Below are 19,381 nucleotides of genomic sequence, written 5' to 3'. Positions count from 1 at the left end.
TACTTAAAGCTTTAGTGCGTAACTTTTTGATATTAATGAACGTCCGTTACATTCAAGCCATTGCCAAATGAGTTGCTACAAAGCTAATTAAGACTATCAGCTCCACACAACTCTCTCTGGATTTCTCAGTATGACTATGTTCAGAAGATTGTGGAGTCCGGGGACTTTAAGCGCGCAGAAACTCCAGTGAAGAGAATGACCTTTTCTGAAGAGTCCATCATGTATTTTTTAACCTTCCGTGTCCTCCTTGGCTACTAGCAACTGCGCGGTCATGGAAGGCTTGTATCATGTGGACGCGCCGTTTTGTTGTTATTACTTAGAATTCCTCATGGGGGCGACAGAAACTACGCACTATAGCTTTAATAAACTACACACTTTCAACATAATACCCAGTAAAAGAGAGTCAGATTGTGTTGTGTGCGGGACATTAAGTCAGACTCAGTGGTGAGTGAAACTGAAGCAGAGGGACAGACACAGCGCTGTAGCCGAGCCAAAGTAGAACACTTTTTAATTCATTAACTTTATCGGTTATCAGGCAAATAAAACGTTGATACAGATAATCTGCAAACTGCCAAAAAAAAAAACGATAGTCAGCCAGGGACGATAATCGGTTTATCCCTACTATTTTTAATCTGAATATACTGTATTTGAGTTATGGACAAAACTAGACATTTGAGGACATCATCTTGTGCTTTGGGAGACACTGATCCACATTTTTCACCATTTTCTGACATTTTGTTAGACCAAACAACTAATCGATTAATCAAGAAAATAATCCACAGATTAATCAACAATGGAAATAATCGTTAATAATTATCCGACATACAGCTAAAACTTTACAGGACTTTTTTTCCTGGTATTGTTCATAAGTAAATAGTGATTTTCCACTACTAGAAAGCTTTGCAAGTTTTTTTTAAATGTTTATTTGTATAGGGACAAGTATGTAGCATAGACCTATACCCCACACCACAGCATGTATAACCTAAACTAATTTGCAATGCACGTCCCTAGATAGACCCTTTTTTAAATACAATAACTCAACAATACATAAAAGACAGTAGAGAACACAAACTCATCAATAGATACAAAAAATCTTAAAATGTAAAACTCACAAGAACATACAGACAAAACAATACATAACAAAACACAGACTAATACAATAAATCACTATGAAACAGGAGCACCAGATGATTCATGAATACACGACTGATGCCAGTCATGATCATTTTTAAGTTCAGTAGGTAACGATTTCCACATATTGATCTCCCGTACAGAAAAGGCTGTTCGTCCTAATGAGGATTTACGAAAGGGCATCTTACAAATTCCCGTTGGATGCTCCAAGCGATACAGAACCCAAAGCTCTAAGTTAAACGTTGAAATAAGCACGCCCGCAGTCCCAGCCACTTTCCCTTATCTCTGTTCCATGGGACCCCTGTAAAGGTTTAATCACTAATGGGGTAAAAGCAGGGCCCCTGTTCTGAGTGTGATGTATAGCCACCGCCAGAGAGGGATCTGCTCTGTTGCACCTCTGACACTACCCAGCCGAGAGCTGTCCAGAGCATATGTTTATCTCCCCCTGTTTGTTTTGAGAAGCCCCAGTCCTCGCAGGGAAAACACAAGTAGGGGGAGGAGGGAGTGGGAGTCACGCGGCGCAGCACAGACGGCTGGCTCCGCCGACCCACGCCGCAACCAAAACCTCGGTGTCCAAAGACACAGTGAGTGAGCAGTGAGTGGCTGCAGCCGCCCTGTCACATCCAATGACGTGTGAGGAGCCTCTGCGTGGTCCTGAGGTTTCCACGGGGGTGGAAGCGGGACGCCAGAAATGAGATTGCAGGGACACCGCCAAGATCGGCAGAAACACTCAGTGAAACAGGCCTTTATTGTGTTTTTATTTCTAGTTTTTTTTTTTTTTTATTGCTTGTTCTTTTGACAGGTTTTGGGTCTTATCTTTAAAAGATTTACTCTTTGTGATAGAGATGTTCCGATACCAGTATCGGAGAAGACTCTGATACTGCCTATAATGCTGGTATAAGTATCAGCAAGTACTGGAGTTTATGCATAGATCCAATACCACATAATTTAGCCCAATTGTAACGTAATTTATGTTCTTTTTCTGTTGTGACTGACTGTCAAACTAGATAATAAAAGAGAGGGTTATACTTTACTTGAAGGTATCTACATAAGAGTGACATGACACTGTCATGAACGTGTAATTAACATTATAAACAAGTCATAAACGTTTATGACATAACGCTTCTTTTAGTAAGTGTCATTCGGTTTTTGTCATGACAAGTTATGGTTAGGGTTAGAGTTAGGGTTAGGAGTCATGTGTTCATGACAGTGTCATATCACTCTTATGTAGATTCCTTCAAGTAAAGTGTTAGCAAAGAGAGTTCTATGGCATTCATTGTTTGTGTTTGTTCATGTTTCACAAAAAGTTTAACCTGACCTGGGCAAACAAGAAAGATAGAAATCATATAACATCCATATAGGGATAGTAGTGTACAGCTGTTAAAGGAACACGCTGACTTATTGGGACTTTAGCTTATTCACCGTAGCCCCCCCAGAGTTAGATAAGTCCATACATACCCTTCTCATCTCCGTGTGTGTTGTAACTCTGTCTGACGCCCCCACCGCTAGCCTGGTTAGCCCAGACCCTGGAGGTAACCGGCTCCAACTAGCCTACTGCTCCCAATAAGTGACAAAATAACGCCAACATTTTCCTATTTACATGTTGTGATTTGTATATTCACAGCGCGTACAAATAACAACGTCACATGAGACACAGCCATCTTCAAACCGTATACATACTGGGAACTATATTCTCAGAAAGATGAAGCACTGCTACTTCTGCTACTTGGGCGGAGTGATTTGCTGGGCTTCTCGGGTGCTTCAAGCAAATCACGCACGGAGATGAGAAGGGTATGTATGGACTTATCTAACTCTGAATAAGGTTAGATAACCTGAATATGGTGAATAAGCTAAAGTCCCAATAAGTCGGCGTGTTCCTTTAAAACATAATAAAATACTGTATATGACCCACTGGTATCCGATGAGTACTCGTTCAGGTATTGGAATCGGTATCGGGAAGGAAACAATGATTTCGGACCATCTCTACTTTGTGACCTTGTTCTGTTATAGGTGCTATATTAAATAAACCTATTTTCTGGCACGAATTGAAAGTGCGAGGAATCTATTGTATGTGAAAGGATTATTTTTCCGCCGGCGCATTCACATTTTTGAGGGGCTTGAGATGCTTGAAAACTCACAAAATTCAAGTCAGACCTGGCGACAAAAGGCAAAGTTCTGCAGTGATTTGGCTCAGACATGGTCAGTGGGCTCCATAGCGCCCCCAAATGCACCCCATGGTTCGAATAAAGTTCCTGTGATGTTCACCAAATTTGGTGGGAACATTGTTTTGTGCGTTCATTTTCATTTTACGTATGTTTGAGGAATGCACAAAAACTCTCAAAACTTTGCAGGCATATTCAAAATAGTAATTATTTCGATTTGATATTGCATTTGGGCTTGGGGGCGGCATGGTGGCTCTATTGCGCCACCTAATTAGTTTTGACACCAGGAGCTCAATATAACGCATGGCATCTCCCATGAGCTGCAAAAACATACCTCCTTTAGATCAACACAGCCTGTTAAGATAGATATGAGGGGATATGTGAGCCTGTGAATGATGCTCATATGATTTAAAAAGCTACCCTGACTCCTTCATTTGTCTCATACCAACCAATTAAATGATGATTTCTGTTGATATGTTTGCTGCTCTGAACCCCAAATGGAATGTAAATCATGTTAATGTCTACTTACAGTTTCCGAAGCTCAGACAGGCCCTGGAAGGCTCCAGACATGATGGTGCTTATTAGGTTGTGCTTGAGGTCCCTGAGGAGAGAGAAAATATTAGGTGGATGAGAAAAATACATACAGGGATAATGCTGCCAAGTTGTACATTTTGAGAGATATGCTTGTCTGATTCCTCTTGCCGAGAGTTGGATGAGAATATCAGGACCCCTCTTAGACATGAGAGTGGTATCGATCTTCTCATGTCATCTAACCCCTCGGCAATTCAATTTCATTTATAGTGTCAAATCATAACAGAAGTTATCTCATGACACTTTACAGATAGAGTAGGTCTAGACCACACTCTATAATTTACAGAGACCCCAACAATTCCCCCCAAGAGCATGCATTTGGCGCGACAGCGGCGTGGAAAAACTTCTTTTTAACAGGCAGAAACCCCGGACAGACCCTGGCTCTTGGTAGGCGGCCATCTGTAGCGACCAGTTGGGGAGAGGGGCAGAGAAAGAGGCAACAAAACTTCTTTAAGTGTCAAATGAAGGGGAGTGGAGACACATTTCCTAAATGTCCAGTCAGTGAGACACAGCAGGGGATTTCTGCACACAGAGAGGAAATCTTATCCCATCAACCACCTGGGCCTGAGGTTAGCAAGATGCAGATGCTTGACCCAATAAAATATTAGTAGAATTAAAACTGCTCGTCATTTTTCTGCTCGTTTCACAACGACTGTTCCCTTGTTAAAGTTGGCCATTGCAAACCATAAATATTAATTCTGTAAAAACTGCCTTTGAAGATCTAGTATCATACTATCCGCTGCACTTTTCTCCACCCTCTTCCCATTCCGCACCCACACCCATGTGTTTAACCATTCAGCCAGATGCCCCTGTCCATCAGATAACCCGCATTAGATTTTGAATCCAAGACGTTAATTATTTGCCAGGTGGGAATATCAAGGTTAAAGCAGGTCAAAAGAGATGGGTGGTTATCGACAGGACACAGCCGCTGTGTGTTGGAATGCGATCCGTGTTCCTACAGCATGAAAAATGCCTGCTCCCATCGGACACATGGTCACAGAAGAGGATTTCCTTCCAGGAGCTCAAAAGCATCAACGCTGTGGCTGCATTTTTGTCTAATTCACTTCTACCCAAGATGCCACTGTGGTAGGCAAACCTCACGGGACTTTCTGGTCCTTTTTTTCCCACCAAAATGATTTGTCATCGCTGTTCTCGACCACGCTGCCTCACACCATGCACGACCTCAGGCATCTCTAAACCATTGTCTTGTCCGCTTTCCAGGAGACAAGCTATTTTGATCAAACTACGGGCAGGAAAATTGTTTTAGAAAATGGCTTCCAGTAAAGAATTACACCGTGCGGTGAGGTATGGCTTGGACAGAGTCAGAGATCAGGGTTTTGCTGTTGCGCTACACTCTCGCAGAGCCATCATTGCTCATATCTGGATTATAGATGGGAGACAGGTTATAATGATGGAGCAAAAGCTATCTGGCCTTGCACCAAAAGGCTGAGGTTTGTTGTGTTTGTCTCAAAGCAGACAGCCTTGGAGAGCTCAGCCCAGCTCTTTGAATGCATGCCAGCTTGTCACTTTGCAACAACTTCACAGCTTTATGTTTCCACCTCTATGACTCCGACCAAGACGTAAAACGTTTTCACTAATCAAATCAAAGACGAGTGTGGGTTTGACACGAAACAAGAATACTCTCCAGTATGTGTGTGCGGGCCTTGCTGGCCTGTCACAATGTGTGCAGTAACCTTTGTGTCCTGTCTGAATGTACATGTGTTTCTGCATGTCAATAGCTGTATAGGATTTGTTGACCAGAGAACAATGCTGCTGTTTCCATTCTGTGTGTCCCGGGGCTCATTAGCGCAGCGATTAAAGACGTGGCACTGCCCACTATTTCCTCTCTCTGATGAACGTCTCACCCCTCCCTGTCTGGGCTTTTCACACTCCCACACACACACACATACATGTGCTGTGCAAGACTAACCTCCATGTATATTGTAATGGATTTAAAACAATCCTACAGGTAACCAAATCCTGATTAGGTTACTAGATAACTCCACAGCGCTGCGGAGGAGGGTCTGGCTAGTCCACACAGCATTCTGGGATGGGAGAAAAACGTGCTCTGGTTTATTGGCATTTCTTTAAACCAGTCACAATCGTCTTGGGCAGCGCTAAGCGCCGGACGGAGCCACGGTGCCTCTGCAAAATAGCCTCGGGAAGGAACTTGTTTTGGTGAAACGTATACGTTCCAAACTTGTTTTAGTCGTGCAACAGAAAACTCAGATTGGATAGTCTAACTAGCTGTCTGGATTTTAAATGACACACTATAGCGTACAAGACAATAAATAGAACACATTGTGTAGTTGTGTGGTTTTGAAGCACCTCGAGCTTTCTGAAGATAAACCTTTTGCTCAGTGTGAGAGAGAGTATCAGCAGGCCACTACTTCTGATACACTCTCTTATCACCAAGCTGGGGAATGTGGAGGAGCTCACCAAAGTCAACAGGACTTGAAGGCACTGCGCTTAGCCCCACACCATAATCCAGGCTAAATCTGTGCTGCAGCCCGTCGCCCACACTCTCCCGTTTATTTCCAACTTTCTTACAGACCTACAGTACAGCAGCTCCAGCAGGCCACATACTCGGGCGATGACTTGTCTGTGTGCCCTCTGGAGTAGACAGCGCCCTCCCTGACAACAACTTCACAGCTCAGTGGCCTCGACACCGATGACAACAGCTGTCGCCAAGCAAGAGGATAATAGCAGAGACAGGAAAGTTCAAAGCCTCAGGCTTTGCTGAGCATGAAAATATCAAAGTCAAAAAGGTTAGATGTTGCAAAAAGGTTGAAAGTAGCAATTACTTTTTCATTATCTTCAGTAGCAGCATGACGTTCTTCAAAAAGCTACATGATTGGTGATTAAACGTTATTATTCCTCTTTGAGTTATGCTTTGTAACCTTGGGAGTGCAGTGCTTTATCTTCTTCGCCACATGCGGCCAGCCTGTGTGATGGGGTTGTGACAGACTCAAGCTCACTCTCAGCCCAGAATGGCCCATTGTCTGCTGCCGCTGGGCCTAACACCAGAGGCTGCCATTAAGAATGTCTTTTTCACCCCCCACCCCCCTGATCAATGGGGCTGTTCCTCTGCCATTCTGAAGAGTCATTTCTCTGCGGGTATATGGGATGAGCACCTGGGCCCCATGCAGGCTGGAGAGGAGCGACGTGCTTGTAGGGCAGCGAGAGGGTAATAATGAAGACATGTTCTGTGAAGCGCTCCAGACGTGGAGTGCTCCATTATCAGAAGCACAGCAGCAGGGACTGGAGTGTTCCGCTGACATTGTTTAGGCCCCTGGCCCCGGAGGGAGCTGGGAAAATGACTGAAGCCAGGGAATGGCCACTCATTATCGCCAGACTGGAATCAAGAATTTCCTGTTTCTCGCATTTTTAATGGAACCGAGATACAGAACTAATCCGAGGGAACGTTGCATCACAGTGAAAAGAACAATCTCAACAGAAACCAGAGAATCTAAAACAAACATTATATTTATTTAAAAAATAAAGCAAATATGTTGAGTAAATACAGTGATATGTGTTAATTCAGTTTTTGTCCTGTTCTTTTGTGAGTGGTAAGGGGGAGAGAGGGAAGGCAAGAGATTTTTTATTGAATTATTATGTTTTGTTTTGGCGTATCTTTCCACACATTAATGATTTAGGGGACTTTTACTGTGCTTACTGCATCGAAAGTGTCCGGAATACAGTGAGTCTACGTTAATGTATGTTTTGCGAAAGAGGGCCAGATTATACAAGATTGATCTTCTTTCTGCTCCTTTTCATTCAGGACTTGAAATTTGGTGTTTGCATTCAGTGGTTTATGAAATAAACTGATATCAATAAAAAAAATGGAAATACATGACAAAACAGGGACAACGTCTGTCCTTTAATCGTATTTATATCTTGTTGCAACTAATATAAGCAACTGCCTGAAGACAGAAACAAATATATCTCTAGATGGATTAAGCTTTGTTGGAACAAAATGCAAGAGGGGGATAACTGGCACCTTGGTTCCTGACAGAGGTCGGTAGAGACCATTTTTGTGCTGCGTGTCATTTCCTGTCTGGATGGCGTCTCGAGCAGAGGCCCTTGCTCGTTTATTTTTACAGTTTCCTTTTTCTGCTTTTTTTTTTAACTAGCTAGCTTTCCCCTGTAGGGAGGGGCAGGTGGGTTAGGGGATTCAGAACGGAGCAAAATCAGCCCTGTGTTTGGCCCCGCAGACCCCACCTCCCTACTCCTCAACACACCATTTCACAATGGGGGCTCTGTAACACAGGCCCCAAACGTACTGCTGCCTTCCCCCCAAAACAGGAAACCGGGATCTGCGAGGTCTTGTTTTTCTACTAATTTCCTGCTTTGCTGCCCCTTCCCCAGATTATTTTCTTTATTTTTTTCCCCGGTTCCTCTCAGATTGGATACCTAATCAACTTTATTTTATCCATGTTCATTTGGAAACTAATTTCTTTGGCGCAGCCATGCAGCTACAGTAAAGGAGCAGATACAGACTATTACATTCATAAAACTGCTGCCATTTGGTTTGCAATTAGACACATACTTAAGATATTTCCAGACAGTCACCACCTGATCACCCACCGCCATTTAACGAATAAGGCCCACAGCTCTGCTCCTGACAGTTACATAAACCGTGGATCCAACTGCACAGAAATAGTAATATACACTTTTATTTGAAGTGTAATATGTCCTAAATTGATTATATGTTTCTATATAAGTCCGCAGCAAGACGAGCTGGAGATTATTCTGCCAAGGAAAACTCTGGAACCACTGACTGTTACTGACTTCAGTCCTGGCTTTTGGAGTGGCCGAGAGAAGGGGGCGATGCCCGCTTTGGCTGCTTTGTTGATTTTCATGAGATCTACCGGCGTGCACAGCAGTCAGAAACAATGAACGTCTATGGCTTTAATGGGACATACAATAGATTGTATTATTTTTTCAGATTAATGATGATGTAAAGTCAAAGTTTCTCACGGTCAGAGGTCAGGAGAGAAAAGGTGGCAAAATGCTATTGTGTGTCTGTTTTTCCACTTACTGATTCTGTCAAATATACAATCTGAAAAGACCCCAAAGTCTCATTGAACATCTTTCCCAATAAGTTAATAGACTTTGAGTTGAAACAATGTACACATTATAACTGGGAAGGAAACAGGAACAAACGCCTTTCATTCAAATTACCAATGAAAAGGGAGGCTCATGTCCGTGAGTGAATTTTCAGCCAGTAGGTGGACTACAGCATGTAGAGAGTGGGAAGGGGGGAGGAACAGCAAGAGACCCAGTGAGCTGGGAGAGGGGAGATGCAAAAATAAAGCAGAAAAAGGAACGCAAACGGAAGCGGGGGGAAGTAAGTCCAGGGAAAGCTCGAGTTCCTCTGGAGGAAAATGCCATTGAAACCATATCAAGTTTGCCGAATGAGTGTGTGAGAGAGAGTTACTGGCGTATAAAGCGTACGATTTGGTAATGGGCTTATGAGGGGGCTCGCTCGCTGTTTCAATAAACCCCCAGAGCCATGGCTGAGCTAGGCTTGCAATACAAACACACCCCGTTCCTTCAGTTTATCTGAAAGACACATCTGGAGTCTATCAACTCCAGCAGAACCCCCCTTTCTATTTCCACTCTCCAGCACGCTTAACCCCTTCCTCACCCGCTCCACCCCTTAATGTCATGCACTCTCATCAGGGGACTGTTGCCTAACTGGGGGCCACTCAATGGCGTGTGCGAGCAAACATACCAACACAAATTTTCATTTTTTTTTTTGTTTTGCTGCAAGGAAGAAATGAGACTCCCATGTGCAACCTCCACAACTGGCCTTAGCTCTCTTCTGAGTCGTGGGCTGGTACAATCTGAACACTCTGAACCTACCCACACTGGTCTAGACAGAAGGGCTCCGTGCCACACATTCTCCACTGTTTTTACATGCTATAGCGCTGCCCACCTCTGCTTTGTTCCCACTCATCACGATAATTTGCTTAGCCTGTGTGGAAATAATGATAATCTCCCGCTAAGAAAAAACAATTTCAGATTTACACAAGACAACCTGCAGGAGTGTGCTTTTCTTCTCTCTCCTCCCTCTGTCTCTCTCTGTCTCTCTCTCTCTTCAGCCACCATACCATCTTTAGCCATCTCGGCTCCACTTCCTCTGTCTCAGATGGTAAAGTTGTTTAAGTTGGACTACTTCCTAACCCCAGCTGCTCAGAATGGCAGAGGCGATTTCAAGGTTGGTTTCAGAGAGGCTCAGGCAAAGACTGTGTGGCCAGTTTCCCCTTTTTGCAAAATAGATACTATCAAGTCTCTTTCCCGTACTTCCCAATCTCAGTTTAGTATACTCTTCCGAGGGTCCAAAGTTTGGACTTCTCTGCCTTTAAATTTTGTTTTGAATTTTTTCTTTAATTCAGTTTAAAAGAGCCCTCAGATTACTTCCTTCAACCAACCTATATTTTCCGTATATATATATATTGTGTATACTCGCATGTATTATGAATCAGTGTTCTTGATGTGTGTGTAACATTAATAGATATATACAAATTGTGTAGAGATTAAACAATACACATACACTGATGGGATTTTTTCCCTGTAATATTCTGCCTGGAGAATGTCACTTTCCAGGCCCCTGGTGATTTTTATATGTGTAAATAAATAAAAATAAAAAAACTAAACAACAAAACAGTCAAAAGAGAAATGGAATGTGTGATAATAGTGTATATATATACATTTTATATCATGCTTTCCTAAACATATTCAACATCTGCACATTCTTGTGCCCTGTGTGACTTTTTGGTCACAGGTTTCAGTGCAAACTTCCCTTAATTCTTGTTGCTCTACAAGCATAACTCACAAGCAACACCGTATTTCCTGCTGTTGAATGAAGCTGTTGTAAGTCAACGGGAAGTTTTCTTAAATAATCTTGCATGATATTTCCTGCGCAAACTCTTCTGTAGCGCAACAAAAGTAAAAAGTACAGCCGTGTCAGGTAGATTAATACTGTAGGGATTATTTTTAGACTCCCTTTGTTGACAAAGTCTATCATACTGCCAACACCTTTGAGCCTCTAACCGGTCCTAACGACAAGCCTCACTCCTGCCTTTCAGACCTGTTCCCTGCGAGCGCCCCGCTGCTTCCCTCATCAATCATCATCGCTGCCCTCTGCTCTCCCTCTCTGCTCTCCCTCTCTGCTCCCTCTCTCCCTGTAGGGTGAGCAGACCTGGTAATGAGGGCCCCTTGTGCCCCTGCCTGCCTGTCCTGTGTCCCATGGTGCAGTGGGGCCCAGTTGGACGAGAGCCAGACTGCCTCGGCCCTCTTTCGCTCATTATTCTCATTACCTCGCCTCAAATCAGCGCAGGACAGGCTGCTGGGATCTGTCCACAACTTATAAAGGTCCCGGCTCGTTAGCGGAGCTGCCAGCGTCAGATCCCATCAGAAAGGGCGTGCACAGAGGTGCAGGTACTCAAATAGGTACAGTATCTGGGCCTGATGATGTGTATGAGGCTACATCTACACTACTACATCATTTTGAAGCAGTGTTTTGAGACAAAAACGATCTCTGTCCACACAAGCGTTTTAGACTCCATAGTAGAATTACTCTCTGTCCATATTAAAGAGTAACTACCGTTTTTTTCAACCTGGCCAGCTCCAGCTGAAATGAATACAGGTGGTCATCGAACTGTAACGACCTCATCCACATTGTCGAAATCATTTGAGTATTGAGCCATTACATTGAAAATCTTTTAGATTAGTCTGGCTATCACCAGACCAAGCTCAATCTTTTAAGATTGAACATTATTCTGGGGAGTCTGCTCTGTATTTTCTACTGCACAAGAGGCGTAATCAGCGGGCATAGTTCAAATGACTCTGTACGCAATTGGATGGTCCTTCAACCAATCAGACCAACGATCCAGGTGACGTAGCAGCGACAGCGGCATCAACGGATTGCTGCCATGGAGTGCTGCGTTCGGTGGCCGGCTTGTTGAATGTAAACAAAAAGCTGCTTGGTCGCTTCTCTATCGTCATCGTGTTAAACCCGCCAATAGCGCGCCAGGTGGATAAGCCAGTTTGTGATTGGTTCCCGCAAATTTGTAACGGAAGCCGGATAGATAAACGTACAGGTTTCCAGCCTGAGCTGCAGGGCGAAATCAAATCGGGGGCAGATCGGGCTGGGTTTACCCAGTCTACTTTTAGATAACAGGAGCCTATAATATCTCCGTAACAACCTAAACCCTTTTTTCTCGTCTCGCAATTTACTCTCCACACCGCTGTCTTCGGACAAAAAGTCACGTCCTGAGATCGATAATGTTGTCAGACACTTTCAGTAACAATCTGAGCCTGTCAGTAGCAAAAACAAATAAAAAATAAACCTTTTTATTGGACAAAAAGCAAGGCTCTACAATTGCCCTATTAGGTTACATTGCAGCTCGGTTTGCGCCGGCCCGTCTGGACCAAATTCAAAGATTTCTTGTCACATCAGTCTATTAGACACAAATGCATGGGGGAATGGGGCCCAAGTTAAAAAAAAACGGTAGTTACCCTTTAACACATCTGACAACGCATATCACATTAGCATTTGCGCGAACTGGGCATGTGCATGTAAACAGGAAGCAGTTTGTCTGACGTTCCTCTGGGGTTGAAAATGCAGGCTAGTTGAAAATGTTACTGAGAGGTATGTAAGCCTACCTAAGCGATAAGACTGACTGACGTTGTGTTGTTGTTTCCAAATGCCTCCATTTCTACCTGCCCAGACTGCAAAAAAAGAGTTTTCCAACCAAACCACTGCTTTCCACCAGCAGTGTTTCCAAATATCTTTGTTTTAGGGGATCGGGAACGCCGGAATTGTGCGGACGTGAGGCATAAATGTAGCAAAAGATATTCATTTTATAATTTTCTTAAGATTATTTTTTGGGCATTTTAGGCCTTTATTTGACAGGACAGCTGAAGACATGAAAGGGGAGAGAGAGGAGGGGAATGACATGCAGCAAAGGGCTGTAGGTCAGAGTCAAACCCCGGGCCCGCTGTGTCGAGGAGTAAACCTCTATATATGGGCGCCCGCTCTACCAACTGTGCTATCCGGGTGCCCATTTTATCATATTTTTTAAACCAAAACGTAGTAGTGTAGGTGTAGCCTGAATGTGACTTATTTTGCATACAGTAAGCACCGCCACAGAAGCCAGGTATGATTCAACGGGTGTTTCATCCCAAAAGCTGGAAAAAAAGGAGGTATTCCAAGATCCAAATGTAGCTGTTGGATGGCAAGCCTATTTAAAAGAGCTACAAAAACACAGTCGTCCAGTAAGAGGGCAAAAACAAACAAGGCTAAATTGCTCCTCTGCACTTGGGTGGTTTGGCAGGTTATGAAGGCAATAGTGGCTTTGAGGAGGTTTGTCCCAATGAAAGGGCTAACTGTGTAGATTGCTGCAATGTCTGGCCCAGGCCTGGAGGAGGGTGGCCTGCCCTGGAGCTGTATTCTCCAACTAACAACAGCAAATCAAACTGCATTCAGCTCTGAATAGATGTCTGGTGTGAGTGTGCGTCTGCTGAGAGAGTTACCAGACCCATTTAAGACGACTGGACATGAAGCGACGGTGCCCATACTTGGAAACACTCAGAGCGACGGTACACACTTGGAGTTGCAACAGAGATGGGCCGAGAGTGAGAGTGTGTGCAGTCAGGGAGCAGACTGTGTTTATCCTTGTCACGTAGGGGAAGAGATGCAGTGTAACTCCCTGATGTGTGTTTACTCAGCCCCAGTGGGTTGGCCTTTGATTACAGCACTGACCACATAATATGAGTAACTGTTCACTACTGCTCCAAATGACAAGCACATGTAGACAACATGATGGAAACAATGAGAGGACCAGAAGAGGGATGGCCCGCTGAAGAGACAAAACAAAACTGAGATCTCACAGTATGAACAAAAACTTGAAACTTGAACAAAAGCAATGAATCAAGTTTTCGATCACAAAAACAATGTAATCGAGAAAAACGATTATTTTGCACATTACATTTTGCAAGTAAACTCTTATTTTGTCTTGTGTTCTGAAGGGGAATTCAAAAAGTTCAAATTGAAAGAGTATTAAGGGAAATTTCACAGTTCAAGGTGTTTTCCCTGTTGGTTTGTTTAACTGTTTTTTTAATGCGACATCTTTCCAAAAGTCAATGAGTAATAAATAATTGGCATTTCAATATTGACCAAAATATGAATAGGCCTAATCAAGCAGCCCTACATCCAACCCTTTACCGTACACTCACTTCTGTACTTATCCCTTCCAACCCTTCCATCACTGCAACAGTGAATTTCAATATGTCCTTTTTCATAACAGACAGCAATTTTTACCATGAGCTCAGATGTAATTATAAGCTGTGCACAGGGCTCAATTAAAGGTGGAAGACGTCAGAGTGAGTGAGCAGACCTCCACCGCTGTGTGTCGGAGAGCCAGTAGAGGAGTGAAATGAGGCCTGCATGATTTACGCTATGTCCTCTCCTCACACCCACATCTCTCTCTGTGGAGCATAAATATGTGTGTATGTGCGCGTGTGTGTGCGTGTGCATGTGCTATAGTTTGTCTGCCTGTTCTGTGCCTTTCTCACAGGTCTTTAAGCTATGAGCCTGCTGGAAAGCTGCACCCTGTTGCCCCCTGCTAGTTTTATCACTGCTCCAGCTACAAGGGCCAGTTAGTGGGTAAGCTCAGGTTACCCGACCCACCGACCCTACGGCGCTACAGGGACCCCTGTCCGCACTTAGAAAAACAAGCAACATCAGCTCATTTTACATCAAACACTTCAAGCTACAGATCTTCTTTGGCTTTAATTCATTATTCTCCCAAGTAGCATTAGTCAAAAGGGTTCTCTGTGTAGTGTCTTCCTGTCAATGGCTTTATCAGCGTTTTCGGTACAAGACAGTTGAGGTGAGAAGCAAGAACTTGGCAGTGAAAGTGTTCAACCAACGGCATTCACACGCCAGACATAAAAAACCGCAAATTTCAGCAAACTTGGCTTTTGTTCTCGACTGACACGTCTGGTGTGAGCTCCAGCAGGTAGGGACTAACAAGCTAACAACTGCAGCAAATTACCATATTTTTCTTTCTTTCAACATTTTTGAGAAGCTTGCTCGCTTCATGGGTGGCAGCTCTGAGTGGCATGTGGAACTAATATCCCTTCAACATACCCACCCCCTTTCCAACTAAATAAGTATGCCTGCCAGACTACAGTATCCAGACTGAAGCGGCTCCATATGTGTTGTTAGCTACCAGGACGCTATAAAGCTTTAACTGGGGTGCTCTGTAAAACAACACCTTGAGAAAAAAATGTCTGGTGTGGGAAACACCTACTAGATGTATGTCACACATCAGAGTATCCAAGGAGCCTGGAGCCAGTAAACGCCAGTCTTGACCGTGATTACTGTAAATTTGACCAAAAGACATATCATATCATAACACCCATAGACTGTATATAAAGATGGATGACGCGTCTTCACTTCCTTCTGCTGTACAAAAGTGGAGCCGAAATATCCCGGGAATACGGGTGGTGCCATCTTGTTGCCAGATTCTGCACAGTAGTGACCGGGCGGTGGAGCCGTGGTATCAAAGTCCCGTCCATACACACGCCAGACCAATTGCGAGTCAATCACCGCTGTCAATCATATCGTTTCACCCCGTTTTTATAGCATCAAAAAAACTAATTAAAAACCAAACTTATCAGACAAATGAACGCTTGAACAAACACAAAATACCCCCCAAAAAAACATCTTTGGGAAACAATGTTTTGACGTGTCTTTGATTTTTTAGTTTGGGCCGTGCCCCATCCGTTAACATCGAGGGGGCGGGGTTTATGATATCAGCATCCTAACATGCCCACAGTAACAATGCTAGCATGCTGATGCTAAGTATATTCACCATTTTAGCACACAGACATTTGCTAATTAGCACTGGTCATAAATCAAAGAACTGGACTAATTGAAATTTTGACCTGAAGATGGCGCTTGATGAAAAAGAGATCACTTAAGGTGATACAATTCATCTTGATTGTAATTCATCCTCTGGGGACCATACATGTTCAAATATGCCAAATAAATCCATTTAATAGTTGTTGAGGCACTTCACTATTAACCCAAAATGTCGACGTTATGATGGCACTACAGGAAGATCCGGGGGCGCCAAAGTCATCAGGATGCATCATCTATTGACTATGAATGTTTGAACCAAATGTCATGGCAATTCATCGATTCGTTGTTGAGATATTTCAGTCTGAACCAAAGTGGGCTGACAAACTGAACCATCGCCAAACAGGAGTACTTTCTCTTTTAGAGGACATCTTCCACTATGGTGCCTTTTCTGTTGTCACCAGAACCACCATTCATTTTTATTTCCCCAGAAATGTCTATCTCCTGTCTCACACCCCATTCAGAGAGATTACACTAAGGAGGGCCAGACTGTCTGCTAACCACAGCCGAAGCCGCCAACATGCACATCCTCCCAGAAATCTCCCTTATCTTGTGCTGTGGAGTGGGGCTTACCTGATAATGAAGTGTAATTATATGAGCTTTTCGACATAACTCTGTGATAGCCAGTCTGAGTGTATCATCCTCCCTGCTGGACAGAAGCCCATGAATGGATAGAAGCACACAGAGCTGCTCAGATCTCACACCCTGTTTGAATTTCTCTACAAAAGCGGCTGAGGCAAGCCAAAATAACAGCTCACACATGTATGCATACAATATATCTCACGTACACAAACATGACATTATAGCATCTGCAGAAGTGAAGTATTCAAAAGGATAATAAACAGTAGGCTGCTCACAGTTTATCCAAAGCGTAAAGTCCAAAGAAGGATCCATTTCTCAGAACTCGGATTTTGTTGTGGCTCAGTATCCTGTAAAAAGAAGGAGCATTGTCAGAAATATTCCATGTGAGAATAAACTGAAGCATATTTTATGATACTGAGGAACTATCTTGGTCATCAGCTTCACGGCTAACGGAGAGTACAGGTTTAACCAATCACACTGAAAGGGTCACAAGGGGAGGATGAGAGCCAAGTGAAATGTCCACTTGGTGCTGCAGTCACACGACATTAGCCTAACCAGAGACATTAGCGCAAGATGTTTCCAATTAACGTTAAAGACGGAGTACGATATCGAGATTAGGAGGGAAGCTGTAATCTTGATAATCATTTTGCATACATTTTTACATCAAACGAATGGCGGCAGAAGGCCATGTTAATTAGCTCTTTCCCTGCTTGGCTTAGCCCTGAGGACCGAGGGCCACAGGACACACTGGAAGTAAGCTTGAGATTGCTTTGTTTGGCAGTGGATCATGGGAAATGCATATTTAAAGTAATCACTTTGCTCTGAGGGACTTGCCATTGTCAAACTCAGTTAGGATAGACCTTTGTATAGACTTTTAATGTTTTGGGAAATACGCTCATTCGCTTTCTTGCCGAGAGTTACACGTAAAGGTTGATGCCACTCTCATGTCTGTATGCTAAACATTAAACTACAACCAGCAGGTGTTTAGCTTAGCTTAGCACAAAAACTGAAAGCAGGGCGGCAACAGTTCGCCTGGCTCTGTCCACAGGTTAAAAAAAAAAAAGAACACACACACACACACACACACACACACACACACACACACACACACACATAAAAAGAGTAACTTTAAATTCTTTACAACTGCCAAAGGCAAAGGCATTTTTTAAGAAAACAGCATCCATCCGTGTGTTTGAAACCTTGTGGACGCTTGTCATGTTTCAACCCAGTCTCCTACAAAATATGTTTGTCCTGTATGATGACTTGCTTTAAAGATAAAACATAATTGCCGCCTGAATTACGTTCACTAATCAAAATGTTGTCACACATCAACGCATATTAGAGACACGTTACGTCAGAAAATAAATACTTAAAAGGTTATCCACGGAAGATAACACAATTCCATGACTGTTCCAAAACAAAGATTTTTATTAATTCCATGACTTTTCCAGGCCTGGAAAATAAGATTTAGAAATTTCCATGACTTTTTCCCAGGTTTTCCATGACCGTGGGAACCCTGTACAAAGCACATACTGTTGACACCATGTTGTTATGTTAACTTTAGGCGTGGAGCGGTAAGGGAAGGATTGCGGTTTTGCTTAAATATTGAAAAAGTCAAAGTATCCTGTCCAGTGTTTCAAGTTGATGTTGACTTTCTCTATAATCAACTAAGAGCAAGATTCCCTTTGCTCTGGCAGATTTGTTGTACATGAGGATCATTTTCAGGAGGCAGGGTTCAATGTTTACACTTGCATCCCTGGAAATCCACAGACCTGCCCACGTCCCCTCAGCAAGAGCTCAGGCTACGGCAGAGGCTGTGCTCTGGCGACAGCCCGCCATCATTAACACACCCTTCAGTTTCACATCATCTTCGCCTCTACCACATGGTGCTTAATGGGCTGTTTGCAACATTAATGTGCGTTCTTAATCGCGAGAGGGGAGCTGTGTAAGCGCCTTTAAAAGTGGGAGTGGTCTGGTCTGTGAGATTTACAGATTCAGCAGCGGCAGTCAGCCCCCCCCGTTTCCTGCCACATCAATAAAAACATCGCCTTCAGCTCTGCACCTTCCAACTTCCACTTAATGACCAGATTTAATCATCCAGTCTTGGTATAGAGGGGAAAACAGGATTCAAAATTAGCACCATCTACTAGCCAAATGCTGGTAAAATATGCAAGGAGCTGGTAGATTTACTTAACTACGGAAGAGGATTAGGGCCACATTTTAAAAAAAGTATTGAGTTCTGAGTTTAAAGTCGGAATTCTGAGATTAAAGTCTGACTCTTTTTTTAAAATTACAAAATAAAATTTTGAGACTAAGAAAAAAAGTATATATATATAGAGGTTTACTCCTCAATGCAGCGGGCTCGGGTTCGACTCTGGCCTGCAGCCATTTGCTGTATGTCATTCCCCCTCTCTCTCCCCTGTCATGTCTTCATCTGTCCTGTCAAAAAAAAGGCTGAAAATGCCCAAAAAATAATCTTAAGAATAAAGTCTAAATTCTGAGAATAAAGTCAGAATTCTGAGAAAAAAAACAAAATATTTTTCACATGTGGCCCTAATCCCCTTCCGTACTTCACTCACCAGCCAAAAAAACAACGGTAATCTATTGAGTGGCTGGTCAGCTTTGAACATTCAATGGCCGTTTGGCTGGTAGAGGAAAAAGTTTATCTTGAACCAACGGGATCAAACTGGACTGACTCACTTCTTCTACACTTCAGAAACTTTACTGACAGGACAGTTTGAAGACAGAAAAGGAGCAAACAAAAGGAAAGCCAACATGGAAAGTAAATCATCTTCTGCTCCAGTTACCCTGGACACCTCACTCAATATCTTCCTACAGTTATCTGCTAAAATTAGAAAAACCGGAGAAATGTATTTTTAAACGGCGCTGCAATCAAGAGACGAGAGCTGCTCCACTGATAATGACTATGATACTGAAACCGAGGCCACTTTTTTACATAGCATTTAAACCAAAATCATTT

General features: G+C 43.2%; 1 protein-coding gene across 2 annotated transcripts in view; it reads right to left on the bottom strand.

Moving 5' to 3' along the window:
• adgra2 (adhesion G protein-coupled receptor A2) overlaps positions 1-19,381 on the bottom strand; it is a 63,639-nt gene that overhangs the window by 18,618 nt on the left and 25,640 nt on the right. Inside the window, exons 2-3 of one of the 2 annotated variants that reach the window (XM_078251566.1) lie at positions 16,677-16,748; positions 3,823-3,894 (exon numbers count right to left, since the gene is read on the bottom strand). In XM_078251566.1, coding sequence (XP_078107692.1) covers positions 3,823-3,894; positions 16,677-16,748 — 144 coding nt within the window. The remainder of the gene's footprint in view (positions 1-3,822; positions 3,895-16,676; positions 16,749-19,381) is intronic. The other variant, XM_078251567.1, reaches the window with a different exon arrangement.

The sequence above is a fragment of the Sander vitreus genome, chromosome 5, assembly GCF_031162955.1.
Source record: "Sander vitreus isolate 19-12246 chromosome 5, sanVit1, whole genome shotgun sequence".
NCBI classification, from domain to species: domain Eukaryota; kingdom Metazoa; phylum Chordata; class Actinopteri; order Perciformes; family Percidae; genus Sander; species Sander vitreus.
Note: the sequence above shows the minus strand (reverse complement) of the source record. Positions and strands in the feature narration are given on the sequence as shown.